Below are 13,068 nucleotides of genomic sequence, written 5' to 3'. Positions count from 1 at the left end.
CACCTCCATTTAAAATCTCCACATGGAATAAGGATGCTCTGGAGCAGCTGCATATGAGCCTTCAGTCACCGTGCCCAATGTCAAGAGGCAAAATACACATCCCCCTCAGCAGTTGCCTGGCAAGTGGTGGGACTGCGTTCTCTTGTGAGATTGAGCTCCATCCAGTATCATGAGTATGAGTCAGAGAACCAATCATGCAGCACCACTACCTGCCCTAGCTCATATACATGGTTGAATGCTGTGAAATGGATGTGCCTAATATCCTCATGTTCTAATATAAAGTCTTATAGAGTATAATATAAATATTATAGTTCATATTATGTATAATATAAAGTCTTTCCAGAAGAATTAAGATGTCCTTCAGTGCTGGTATGAAGCAGACTGGTAACAGAAGTGTGTTTTCTGGTTCTTGCAGATAGAGAGCATGGCTCAAGTGAAACTGCAGTCGTCTGCGCCGCTGTGTGTGCCCGGCATGGTGCCCGCTGCGCCTGGGTCAGGAGCTCTGAACCTGCAGCCCACGGTCAATGGCTCCTCGCCCACCCCAGCACCCAGCACCAGCCCCAGCGCCAGCTTCGGGGACGCCACCGAGCCCAGCAGCCCACCAGGTGAACTACTGTTAACAAGATAACACTGGTGCTCAGTGAACTGACATCATACAACTGGAAACCTCCCAAAAATCTCCTGGGCCCCACAGTAGCGAGGTCTGTCCAAAGGTTTGTTCAGTGCTAGGCTCCAGTTTGAGGAGCTGCTGTTGGTTTATATCAGTTTAATCTCAAAGCTTAGTCTCCTTTATGGACATGATGCCTACAATACAAGCACATTAACCTCTTTCAGAGTCGCTGGTGTAAATCATGTCCTAGTTCTGGAAGCGGGTACTTGTTTAGTGGCTGTTCTCTCATGGTTCAGAGTGAGTCGAGTAGGGACTAAACTGTGGCGTGTAAATCTTGTAGAGCGCTGATTGTCCAGAGAGAGTTGTCACTCTACGCCACGCAACGCAGACGACCAGCACCAACGTTTGTTTTTAAACGTAAAATTACATAGTGGTCTTTTGAAGAGGTTCAAACGCTCCTTGGATCGGTGGTGACGAAAGAATCCAGCGAGAGCAGGACACTGCCACAAGGAAGGAACAAACTGATCTGTCTGAACTGATGACAGAGCTGTGTTCAGTCCCAAACAACAACAACAACAACACGGGGGGAGTGGGGGGACCAATAACCAGACAGTAGTGATGAATAGTTTAAGGACCATGCAGTGGAAAAGCTCTTTTCTGTGTGCAGTAAAGCTGTTTTGTTTCTCTGTGCATGTTTTTTGATGTATTTATTTGTTTAAACATTATTAATTCCCGAATCTCTCCACATCAGGTCCTCCCCAAGATAACATGGCAAACCCCAAAGAGAAAACCCCCATGTGTCTGGTGAATGAGTTAGCCCGCTTCAACAGGCTCCAGCCGCAGTACAAGCTGCTGAACGAGAGGGGGCCGGCCCATGCTAAGGTAAAGTACGCTATGCTTTATTAACGGACACAGCGAGCAGCCAGGTGGTGTTGCAGGTGCTGTCTCTGCCACACTCCTGCTGTGTCTAGGGGGTCTTGTGTGAGGAGTGCGGTGTGTTCTGTGTAGGTTTCCTCCGAGTCCTTCACTGTGTTCCCACAGTTCAAACACACGTCTGTGTGTGAACGCACCCATGTGTGGTTTATTTTCTGTCCTTTAAACGCATTCATCTTATTCACTGAAATTTTACACTATAGAAGGGTTTTATTCTATTTGAACTAAACGTTTAGCATTTTCATATTCACAAATTTTTCTTCATCACAATATCTCAATTACTTTCTGTAATTCAGTAAGAGTTTGTTGTCCTGCAGTTACGTAAAGTACAGGTGGCTTAGTGTACCTGCTTCTCCAGCTATGGGTGTTTCTAAGGCAGCGTTCACACAGCAGGTAAAAGTTGCCCAAATCTGATTTATATATATATTTATTTATTTATTTATTTATTTATGCCGTTCACACTGTATATAACGTATCCTATATCTGATATCAGTCTAAACAGATCACGCTCCTAAACTGCCCGGCACATGCAAAATGACATGGCTTCAGGCTCTGACAAGAAGGAAATGTCCGTCTGTTTCAAGCAAAGCACCTGTGTTTTTGAATTAAAAGAACCGGACCAGTGTTTTACTGCAGCGCTTTATCACACAATCACCCTTCTCTTTATTCCAAATGAGCTCTGTGTTATAAAAAGATTATTAATCAAAGACTTAAAAGAATATTAAAACATCAACTGATTTTTCTTTCACCCTCAACACAAATGTCCTGTGTCTTTTGCAAACACATTGTTTCCACAGAAAGGAGACGAGCACAGACATGACTTTAATATTTCCATGATCAATATTTAAGCAGCTTCATACCGACATAAACAACTTAAAACTGATATAGACCTACTGAAAAAAGCTCTTCACATGTTCTCACTAAATACAAATTTCCAAAGTTTTGTTTTCCAATATTTTTTACAAAATGAAAATGCTTTGACCGGCTGTAACCACGTCCCAAACACATCAAATTAAAACAAAAAAATGTTTTGGACTATAGTCCAGAGATCTGGCCGTTCCGACGGAGTCGCATTGCCACAGATCGGATTTCAATATCACGCATGAAAGTGGCCCAGATCTGATTTTGCTTCTTGTTCAATGCAATTTGTGCTGTTCACACAGCCACACAAACCACATAACTGCGTCACATATGAAGAAACAGGATTGGGCCTCTTTTACCTCCTGTGTGAACGTAGCCTAAGAGTTTTATTAGCGTTACTGACGTGTTAGATCTAATAATACTACAATCCATGTACTGAACAGAGTGTGATGATCTAACCATTATTAGTGGGGTTTGATCTTCTCTTACTGTACATTTATGAGCTATGCATTGAAGTGTTTTTTGTGTGTGTGTGTGTGTGTGTGTGTAGATCTTCACGGTGCAGCTGTGTCTGGGGGATCAGGAGTGGGAGGCTGAGGGCACCAGCATCAAAAAAGCTCAACACTCCACAGCCACTAAAGCTCTGGCTGAAAGCACCTTACCCAAACCTCCGCCTCGCTCCCCGAAAGTGGACACCAACAGCAACCCAGGTACAGGAAACACTCACAGAGCCCTAGTGTGAACAAGAAGCTTTAAAAAAAAAAAGCGATGATAAAGGGCAGCCAGCCAGCACCCCAGCAAGCCACCAAAAGCTTATTTTAGTGTGTGTGTGTGTGTGTGTGTGTGTGTGTGTGACGATATGTCATTGATAAAAAAAAAAATGTCATATTGATGACATTTTCGTTCAGAACATGAAAATACGATTCCCACAACTACCCTCAAAGATGGCAGTGAGATCTGCTGCCGCTCAGTTGTGTAGAAGATTCTTTTAAAGAGCTGATGAGCGATGTTGAATCAGATTAAAGGCTAAACAAAGAGAGCTAATGCCATGAAAATAAAACATAACAAGAGACCTACAGGACAATAACTCGTCATTACACACGAGTGGAAACTGGACGGTTTTGTTTTGCAGTCGCACTGTTTGAAGAACAACGTTACACAGGAAGAACACTGCGTGTTCAGTGAGCCTCTGTGGGTCTCACAAAACATGGTTTAATAAAGCATTTGCGCCTCCTGCTGGAGGAAAGTGGTTTGGCAGTTTTCATTGTTGCAGGTTTTGGACTTCAGGACCTCTTATAGGTTAACTATTCATGAGCTGGTTCACATCATGGCTCTAGTCAAAGCCTCTGTACTCTGTACTAGTCAAAGCCTCTCCACCTCTGTATCATTGCTGTTTCACTACTGTTTCACTTCTACTGGTTCCGTCTCCCACAGGCTTTTTCAGTATAAACTCCTGTTAACGTACAAATCCTTACACTGTTTAGCACTCCCATATTTCTCTGACCTCCTGCACCCCTACTCTCCTGCTCAGTTCCTGATTCTGATGCTGCTTTTACTGTCCCATAATCTCCAATGGTCACGGCTGGGGCCAGATCCTTTAGTGCCATGGCTCCCAAACAATGGAACGCCTCTGTCCCTGATTCTTGTTTAAAACATACAATTATTTCACAATACTTTCACCCCCTCAATCGAATTAATTTATTTTCTATTTTTCCTCCACACTTAGAATTGTAAAGTGACCTTGTGTATGACAAAGGCGCTATATAAATGAAACATATTATTATAAAGGCAAAGTCACCACAAAGCCCAGAAGCCTTATGAAACCAGAATGAGGATGCCATGGATGCAAATATAACGTTACCATGGCAATGAGGTTAGTCCTTAGTGGCCAGGTAAATGTACAGCAGGCTTTGACACACTTTCTAAACTGGCTTTATTAAAATAAAAACAGGGAAACGGCTCTGTGACTGGACATATACGCCGTGTTCTGAAGTATCAAACATATGGGATGAGACTGGTATTCCCAGATTTGTTCATATGTGGGAATGCAACTTGGGCTGTGGATGAGTTTCCGGTCCCAAGCTCATCTCACTAACCTCTTGCCGGTGCTGGGAATTGAAGGTTCCTTCTGGCCTCAGGTTCGCTTCTCACCACGGCTGCCCCCTGATGTCTTACCCTATACAATCAATCAATCAATCAATCAAAATGTATTTATATAGGACTTTTTTGTAGCAGATGTTGTCACAGCTTTACAGAATTGGTATCAGAAAGCCCAGTGTGAGCCGCTGAAGGTGACAAAGGCAGGCAAAACTCCCTCAAAGATGGTGGAAGAAACCTTGGGAGGAACCAAGTCTCACAGGGGACTGTCCTGGTGGTCAAGCTACTGATAGAAATGAACGGTATCAGCACTTTAGTCTGTCATTATGCTACAGTGTAGTAGGTAGAGTATTGATGTAAGTAAAGGGAATTAAGGCAATAATAATAACAACAATAATAATAGTAATGGAAGCATCAATCTGAGTGTTGCTAACCTGAGCCCATTTCTACTTCAGTGTAATTGATGGTGTTGTGTAATGGCGAGGGGTCCGAGGCTGGCAGCAGTAGATGGAGATGAGCAGTTGGTCTGTTGTGAACTGCAGGAGAACACATCAGTGGGCTTCGTTTTCTCGGAAAACAGTAAAAGTAAAAAGGCGTTAGTTTGGTTGAGTGCAATAGAAAAGTGTATATGAATATTTTAATTAGAGTATTGACTCCAGCAGATCTGACTGGAACAGAAGGATGAGGAGGGAAACACAGGCATTGTCAGAGGCATTGTTCTTTTTCTGAAAACCTTAGGGATGAGTTGGACTGGTGTTGTAAATCCTTTCACCGCAGGAAAGAGGCTCTCCTGATTAAAGCCCTTCGTTTCCAGGGACGCTGGTGTCCACAAATGTTCGGATGTATCCTGTAGCTTCATGACTTGATGTAGGTGTGTGTTTTATAGGCAGCATCACTCCAACAGTGGAGCTAAATGGCCTGGCCATGAAGAGGGGGGAGCCGGCCATTTACAGACCACTGGACCCAAAACCCGTCCCCAATTACAGAGCGAACTACAACTTCAGAGGAATGTTCAACCAGAGGTGAGTTCAGAACATCAGCCCATTTTAACAGGGACCCAGTTAAACAGGAAGAGGTTGTTAAAGAGATGGGATATAAATCCCACTAAAATTGAACAATAATTTACTTGCCACCTGAGTCGGGACCTGATTACAGGAACGCTGATAAATTGAATGTCAGTCTTTCTTTCTTTCTCTTGCTCTTGTCTTTTTTGGTTTATTAGAAAACCCTAATCTAGCTTTCTCTATCAGCTCTAATGTCTTTTCTGTACACAAGATCAATCTCTCTCTCTCTCTCTCTCTCGCTCTCTGAGTCTATCGGTGTTCTGTTCTTCAACAGCAGGGGGCAGTAAAGCTCCATTAATGTTTAGACACTGAAGGTTGCGTAAGGTTATATTTATTAATTTTTTTTAATAAAAAAAACTCTCCTAAATATATTCACTTGAAGTCTCTGATCTGAGAGATTTGGATGAAGTGAAAGCCTCTGTTTTCATGGTTCATGTTGTTCTTCTTTCTTTTTATATGAAAGGACCAAAACAATTTTTAATTACAGATTTTAAGACTAAAGTTTGTTCTTTGTCCATATCTTGGAGCACACTGTTCCTTTTCAGGAAATGGGGAAGAAAAAGTAAGGAAGATATGGAGGGATCGAGTAAATTATAGTTGACTTTAGTGTTTGAGGTTTCACCACCAACAGCTTGTGGCTGTTTTTGTAGTATTTCATTATAACAATGTTGTCAAAGCACTTCATTTCTTCTAACAGCTGCTGATGCAGTGTCTTTGTAGCTCAACACGTTTGGAGGAGAATGGTGGCTGGGAACCTCTGAGCTAGCAATGTTCTCCCTTAAACATAAAGATAGAGGACTGAAAGAAGTAGTACGTTATTCTTTGCTAATGTTCCTTAATTAAAAGCTTTGTCTTTAATTCTACATTAATAACCTTTATATTTTTACAGAAAAGCGTTAGTCCTAATTCTGTGAGAAAGAAATGAAAGAAAGGTGAGAAACTCAGACTAATTCCCTCCTCCTTTAAAGTATCAGAGACTCAACATGAGGTGATCTGTTTTTCTTTTCCCTTCTTCTTTTTTTCTCCACTCTGCTGTCAATCCCGAGACTCTGGCATAAAGCCTTTGAAATCCAACGACAGAGAGGAGCCAGTGCTAATCTGATCCACTACGGGATTACATCATCATCCTAGAGAGAGAGAGAGAGAAGGAAGAAAGGAGAGAAAAAGTAAGAAAATAAGAATGTAAGCAAAGTGTAGGAAAGAGGGATAGAGAATATTTAAAAATCAGAAGACAAGAAAGATGGAGCAAGGCAAATGATTTAAAAGAAGACAGAGTATGGGGAAGGAAAGAATGAGAGAAAAAGGTGTGATAAGAGGAAGGAGAAAGAAAGGGAGAGGTGTGAGGAGAGGAAAGATATAGAGCACAGATATAGAGAAAGGAAACTGATTTTGAAGAACTGAGAGTGAAGTTAGTGAATGATAGAATGAGGGGGAAAAAGAAAGGGAAGGTGAGAAGCAAATGGAGAAAGAGAAGAGAAACGGAAGAAAAAATATTAGAAATAAGAATGGAAACAATAAAAGAAAGAAGGGGGAAGATGAGAGGAGAAAATGTGTGAGAAAACGTAAAGAAACTGCAGGAGGCTTGAAAAGAGTAAAGAAATATAAAGATAAAGAAAGAATAAAAGAGACATGAGAGAATAGAAAAGAGAAGGAAAGAGAGGGGAAAATTGAGAGGAAGATTCATGCAAAGAGGGGAAAACAGGGAAGAGAAAGAAATGGGTTGAAAAGGAGTTGGAGAGCGAGGACAATGGAGAGAAAGAGAGATGATGGTGTTTCCACAGCAGTATGTTAAAGGTGTGGGCGATTAAAGGAAGGTCCACTCCATCACCGGTGTCCAGCTGGTGTTTAATGGAGCGGGGCATTGACGTTATGAAGGGTATAATGCGTTGGTCTGAGTGAAAGGAGACGGAGAACGTGGGGAGGTGTGTGTAAATGGAAGCGCTGTAATGGCGCTGGCCATTGATTAGTGCAAATGAGTGCTGATTTATACCGAGCCTCAGTGGCTTTATGATCTCTATACATCAGCAGAGCTTTAAACTCATCAGCTCACAGACGGATCCTGTGATCTATTACTGAACACTGCACTCGTAAATTATTCATATGGCACTGTGCAGTGAATCTATAAATATCTATCTGTCTGTTTCATTCACCTGTCTGTCCATCTGTGTATAAAATATCTATTCACATGCAGACTGTGCTCACACATTTGTAGCTTACCTTTACAACGAGTGAATTCAGGCTGTTGACATTGTGTATAATCTTTAAAGTAAAGCCTAACACTCTGGAGCGGCCACACATGAGCCTAAGGTCACCATACCCAGTACCCAGAGTCAGCCAGAGAGGTATAAAATCCCCCAGAGTTCCACCCAAAACCTTTGGCATGAAATGCAGTGCGCAGATCTAGTCATCGAACACCATTTTTAAAAAATACCGGAGCTTCCTCTTGTTTAAGTGGCCGAATGGCATTAAATCCTTTCGAACTTGTGGTGTTCACACACTATTTTGTCTTTGAATAATGTTCATAGTCAGTTCTGTGAGGATGTTTTAGAGGAGGCTGTCTGGTTCCATTCACCCCCGCTGTCCTGACTCTGGAATCTGTGAGTTTGTTTACAGCTTAACTGTGAGGTGTGTAAATATGTTATAAAGCGATTTTGTGTAACGCATAATTATAATTGAAATTTCAAACATTCTCCTGCATTTGTGTCATTTTATGGTGACTGTTGTGTAGTATTAAAATCGGAATTATTATTTTATTCAACAAAAAATAACCTATAAAATGAAGTATTAATACGCTACATTCACCACCTCTAACTCTGACATTTCCATCTTTAAATCATCTAAAGTCAAACTCACACGTACTTTTGGATACAATGTTATCGCCAAGAACAGGTCAAATCCATTACAGTCTTCTGCAGCGCTTTTTCCTGATGGAGCTCATAATGAATGGAGTGCCCAATAAATAAATTTACCGTTTTTAGGTTATTTTCTGTTGAATAAAATGTCTGCTGTTACCAATTACAAGAAAACAACAAAAGAGCTGGAACATGTTTGAATTTGGAGTAAAATTATACGTTACACAAAAAAGACGTTTTAAAAGCTTATTTGTGCACCTTATATTTAATTATGCTACAGAGTTCACATTTAAAGGGGATGTGTGTGACTGTGGGGAGATGCTGTTCTCTTGTTTATCTTTGTTTAAGTTGTCCTCCGTGTCTTTTAAGGTGGAATGACGTGTTTGAGGAGAAAAACGATTGCTGTTTGTACATGGCTGAAGCCACAGCAGCTGATTTGTATCCGGAGTTGTTTAGTTTTGTAGCACTTCCAGCGTTGCAGTTTTGCCATCTCCCGAATTTGGAGAAATTCCGCTTTAAGTAATATTCATTCATTCATTCATTATCTGTAAGCGCTTATCCAGTTCAGGGTCACCGTGGGTCCAGAGCCTACCTGGAATCATTGGGCGCAAGGCGGGAATACACCCTGGAGGGGGCGCCAGTCCTTCACAGGGCAACACAGACACACACATACATTCACACACTCACACCTACAGACACTTTTTGAGTCGCCAATCCACCTATCGATGTGTGTTGTTGGACTGTGGGAGGAAACCGGAGCACCCGGATGAAACCCACGCGGACACGGGGAGAACACACCAACTCCTCACAGACAGTCACCCGGAGCGGGAATTGAACCCACAACCTCCAGATCCCTGGAGCTGTGTGACTGCGACACTACCTGCTGCGCCACAGTGCCGCCCCTTTAAGTAATATGAAAGTGTGAAAATAAGTCAACATTAACCACCTATGGGGCAGGAATAGAGCAACATCCTCATCTGGTTTGTGCTTTTCTTCTTGGTCTAAAATCCTTCAGATGCCTCTGCCACGAGCGGAGAGAGATAGTAAAGTCTAGCATACTGCACAGAGACAGCTTATTTTTTTCCCCTTTTACTGACACTGGGGCATCATAAACACATCAGACCGGGTCTGAGCACGTAAATGGAGAGGAAACATCCTCAGAATTAAACAAAAAGTTGCCTTTAAGGAGAAATCTGGAGTTAATTGTTCATGTTTTAACTCATAGTCATCAGGAGCGTTTACTGGAGCAGTTTTTTGGAGGCTGAGTTTTGCGGGTGCTTTGGGAAACGCCTGCATTCCATTGGAGTCGGGATTTGGCTGATGTTTTTCCAGGAGAACCTCTCGGAGCAGGGCTGATTTGGATACAAGAGTGAGATTACGTCAGGGCCCCAGCTCAGCTGCAATAATAGAGCAGAGAGCTGCTGGACAATGATATTTCCTGCTCTGATACCGGCCTGGAAACTCTCTCCGGAGTACATAATGCTCGGCAAACAGGTGCCTGCTCTGGAAATCTGCGTCAGCGAAGAGGCTGTAGTGGAGCTCTTGTTTATTTCCACCGTGATATTTGAAAAACACTCCACTGTTCATTATCACTACAGATCCAGTGTCGTTGCTTTTCAATCTGGAAAATGAGGGAACCCTTCCTCTACAGGGAGTAAAGACAGTGTTCATTAACATTAAAATCATCTCACTGTCCATTTCCTCAGCTCCACTCTCCACTCCCGTCACTCTCTAGTTCTACAGTTAAAGATTGTAGTCTGCCTGTTGTTCTGCATACGTTCTTCCCGCCTTTTCCACCTTGTTTTTTAACACTCAGGACCCTCAGGCTCAGGTATGATTTGGGTGGTGGCTCATTCTCGGTGCTGGGGGTGTGTTTGTGTGTGTTGTGCTGTTACTAGTAGATCAGACACAGCAGCGCTGCTGAAGTGCACCAACAAGGGGGATTAGTGTTTTCCACCTTCCCTGTGATTAAATATCTCAAACATCCTGAAAGGCAGAGGAACCCCCCTCAGCCTCAGGGTTTCTAAAGGGGGGTCCTCTTAATGTCCTAGAAAACCTCCACGTTGGCAGTGAAACCGATCCAGTTCAGGTGATGGAGAACCCTGAGGAGGAGTGTGGCGTTTCGATACGGTGAAGAAAGAGCCCGCTGATTGGTTCTTTAGGGCTGAGTCGTGTTTTGAAGAGATCTCTTTCCTGCAGCGAAGTGTTCCAAAGAAAATGTTTGGTCAGCTTATTCACAGAGCCGCTCTCATATTAAAAAGAAACGAGCGGGTTGCACAAGGCCTGGCCGAGGGCGCGGAGAGCGAGGAGAATTAATCTTCCGTGAGACTCAGGGGAGGAATTTCAGGCTGAAAAATGGCTTTCCCAGGAATTCTGAATGCACTCCGATAACACTTAGCCCTGTGTTTTACTCTCTGAGTTTGTTCAGAGTGATTTGTTTCTGTTCTGTTTAATCCGGACAGTGGCTAAACTCTCATGATGTTAAAGGGCCTGTTCATCTGGATCACTGCATTGTCCTGAGGCAGGGAGTGTAGATTTGATTTAGTGGTTTGTAGTTTTAGACATTAAAGCAGTCATCGTTGGGGCTATAGGAAAGAAATTCACACCTGTACTCACTATACTGGGCATGCATTCATTCATTCATTAATTGTCTGTAACCCTTATCCAGTTCAGGGTCACGGTGGGTCCGGAGCCTACCCAGAATCACTGGGTGCAAGGCAGGAACACACCCTGGAGGAGGCGCCAGTCCTTAACGGGCCGACACACCTATGGACACTTTTGAGTCACCAATCCCCCTAAGAATGTGTGTTTTTGGAACGTGGGAGGAAACTGGAGCACCCAGAGGAAACCCACACGGACACAGGGAGAACACACCACACTCCTCACAGACAGTCACCCGGAGGAAACCCACGCAGACACAGGGAGAACACACCACACTCCTCACAGACAGTCACCCGGAGGAAACCCACGCAGACACAGGGAGAACACACCACACTCCTCACAGACAGTCACCTGGAGGAAACCCACACAGACACACCACACTCCTCACAGACAGTCACCTGGAGGAAACCCACGCAGACACAGGGAGAACACACCACACTCCTCACAGACAGTCACCCGGAGGAAACACGCAGACACAGGGAGCACACACCACACTCCTCACAGACAGTCACCCGGAGGAAACCCACGCAGACACAGGGAGAACACACCACACTCCTCACAGACAGTCACCCGGAGGAAACGCGCAGACACAGGGAGAACACACCACACTCCTCACAGACAGTCACCTGGAGGAAACCCACGCAGACACAGGGAGAACACACCACACTCCTCACAGACAGTCACCCGGAGCAGGACTCAAACCTACAACCTCCAGGTCCCTGGAGCTGTGTGATTACCTGCTGCACCACCGTGCCGCCCACTGGGCATGCATTGCTTCTCTATTAACAACCAAATACTCTCATTTTATTTCAATCCCACTGTGTCTCTGGTCCCTGGTTGGTTTTCCACTCCCATGTCTCTAACTCACGGGAACAGCAGGCTTTGGAAAGCACAACAATGCCGGCAGTTGGTTACTCATTGTTTATTGGCACGTTGTTGTTGTTGTTTGGAGCTGAACACAGCTCCGTCATCACTTCAGACAGATCAGTAGAGTTTGTTCCTTCCTTGTTGCAGTGTCGTTGGCCACCGATTCAAGGAGTGTTTGAACCTCTTCAAAAGACCACGGCGTAATTTTACAAGCTGCCATCGTGAGTCAGATAAAAACAAGCATGATCTCTGCTGCAGCGGGAGATTTTACAGATGAAGAGTTCTGGACGTCTGCATTGCATGGTGTAGAATGACGACTCTCAGCGCTCTGCAAGGTTTACAAGCCAAGGTTTAGTCCCTATTCTGCTCGCTTGGAACCACGGTTCCAGGACCAGTACCAAGACCAAATTTACCTGATGGAGAAGCAGACAAGACAAGTCGAGTTGAATAAAGTAGATTAAAGACCACGCATTGGAAAAAAGCCTACACTCAGGTCACATGTTAACCTGGGACTTTCAACAGTGTCCAGAGAGAGCTGTATTTCACAAGACCTGGACGTGTCTTTTTCTGAAGCCTGAGAATTCAGTGTCCTGTGGGGTTGTGGAAACAGATCATAGTGTGTCATTATGAGTAAGCAATAAAGCACTGGTCAAATTTTAAAAGGATAAAGACGGTAAACCGTGCCCTGATTAAAAAGCAGGGGTCAGTCGTAATCTCTTGTTTGCAACAGAAACCATAACAAACAGGCTGGGCTGGCGGAGGAATTCCAATTTAGCGCAGCTTATTTAAACCTTATGAAAGCAGGATGTTCTGTGCTGTGTCATTTAAAGCAGAAATGTTTGAAAGGAGCTCAGGCCGTTAGCCGTGAGGCTCTTAAAACAGACGTCTGGATTGTATGAGCCTCAAACAAGACCACTGTTCGGTGACAGAGAACTCACTTAACCCTTCAGCCACCAGTCTTCACTCAAAGCTTAATCTTTTAATGTTATTAGGGAAGAATACTAGAATATTCTAGAAGGAGCTGCTTCCCTCGATTGAAAGGTTTTCTCTAAAGAGGAGAGAGCAGTTATTATTTACAACTAAATACTGCTCTCAGACCAAAGGCCAAGGTCCATCGAATAAG

At 43.6% G+C, this 13,068-nt stretch overlaps 1 protein-coding gene across 1 annotated transcript in view; it reads left to right on the top strand.

Annotated features, from left to right (window-relative positions):
* Positions 1-13,068, top strand: part of stau2 (staufen double-stranded RNA binding protein 2) — a 73,017-nt gene that overhangs the window by 2,681 nt on the left and 57,268 nt on the right. Inside the window, 4 exon segments of the mRNA XM_066670020.1 lie at positions 416-605; positions 1,362-1,492; positions 2,955-3,114; positions 5,388-5,523. Of these exon segments, the coding sequence (XP_066526117.1) occupies positions 425-605; positions 1,362-1,492; positions 2,955-3,114; positions 5,388-5,523 (608 nt within the window). The 5' untranslated portion in view covers positions 416-424.

The sequence above is a fragment of the Hoplias malabaricus genome, chromosome 1, assembly GCF_029633855.1.
Source record: "Hoplias malabaricus isolate fHopMal1 chromosome 1, fHopMal1.hap1, whole genome shotgun sequence".
Taxonomy (NCBI): Eukaryota; Metazoa; Chordata; class Actinopteri; order Characiformes; family Erythrinidae; genus Hoplias; species Hoplias malabaricus.
Note: the sequence above shows the minus strand (reverse complement) of the source record. Positions and strands in the feature narration are given on the sequence as shown.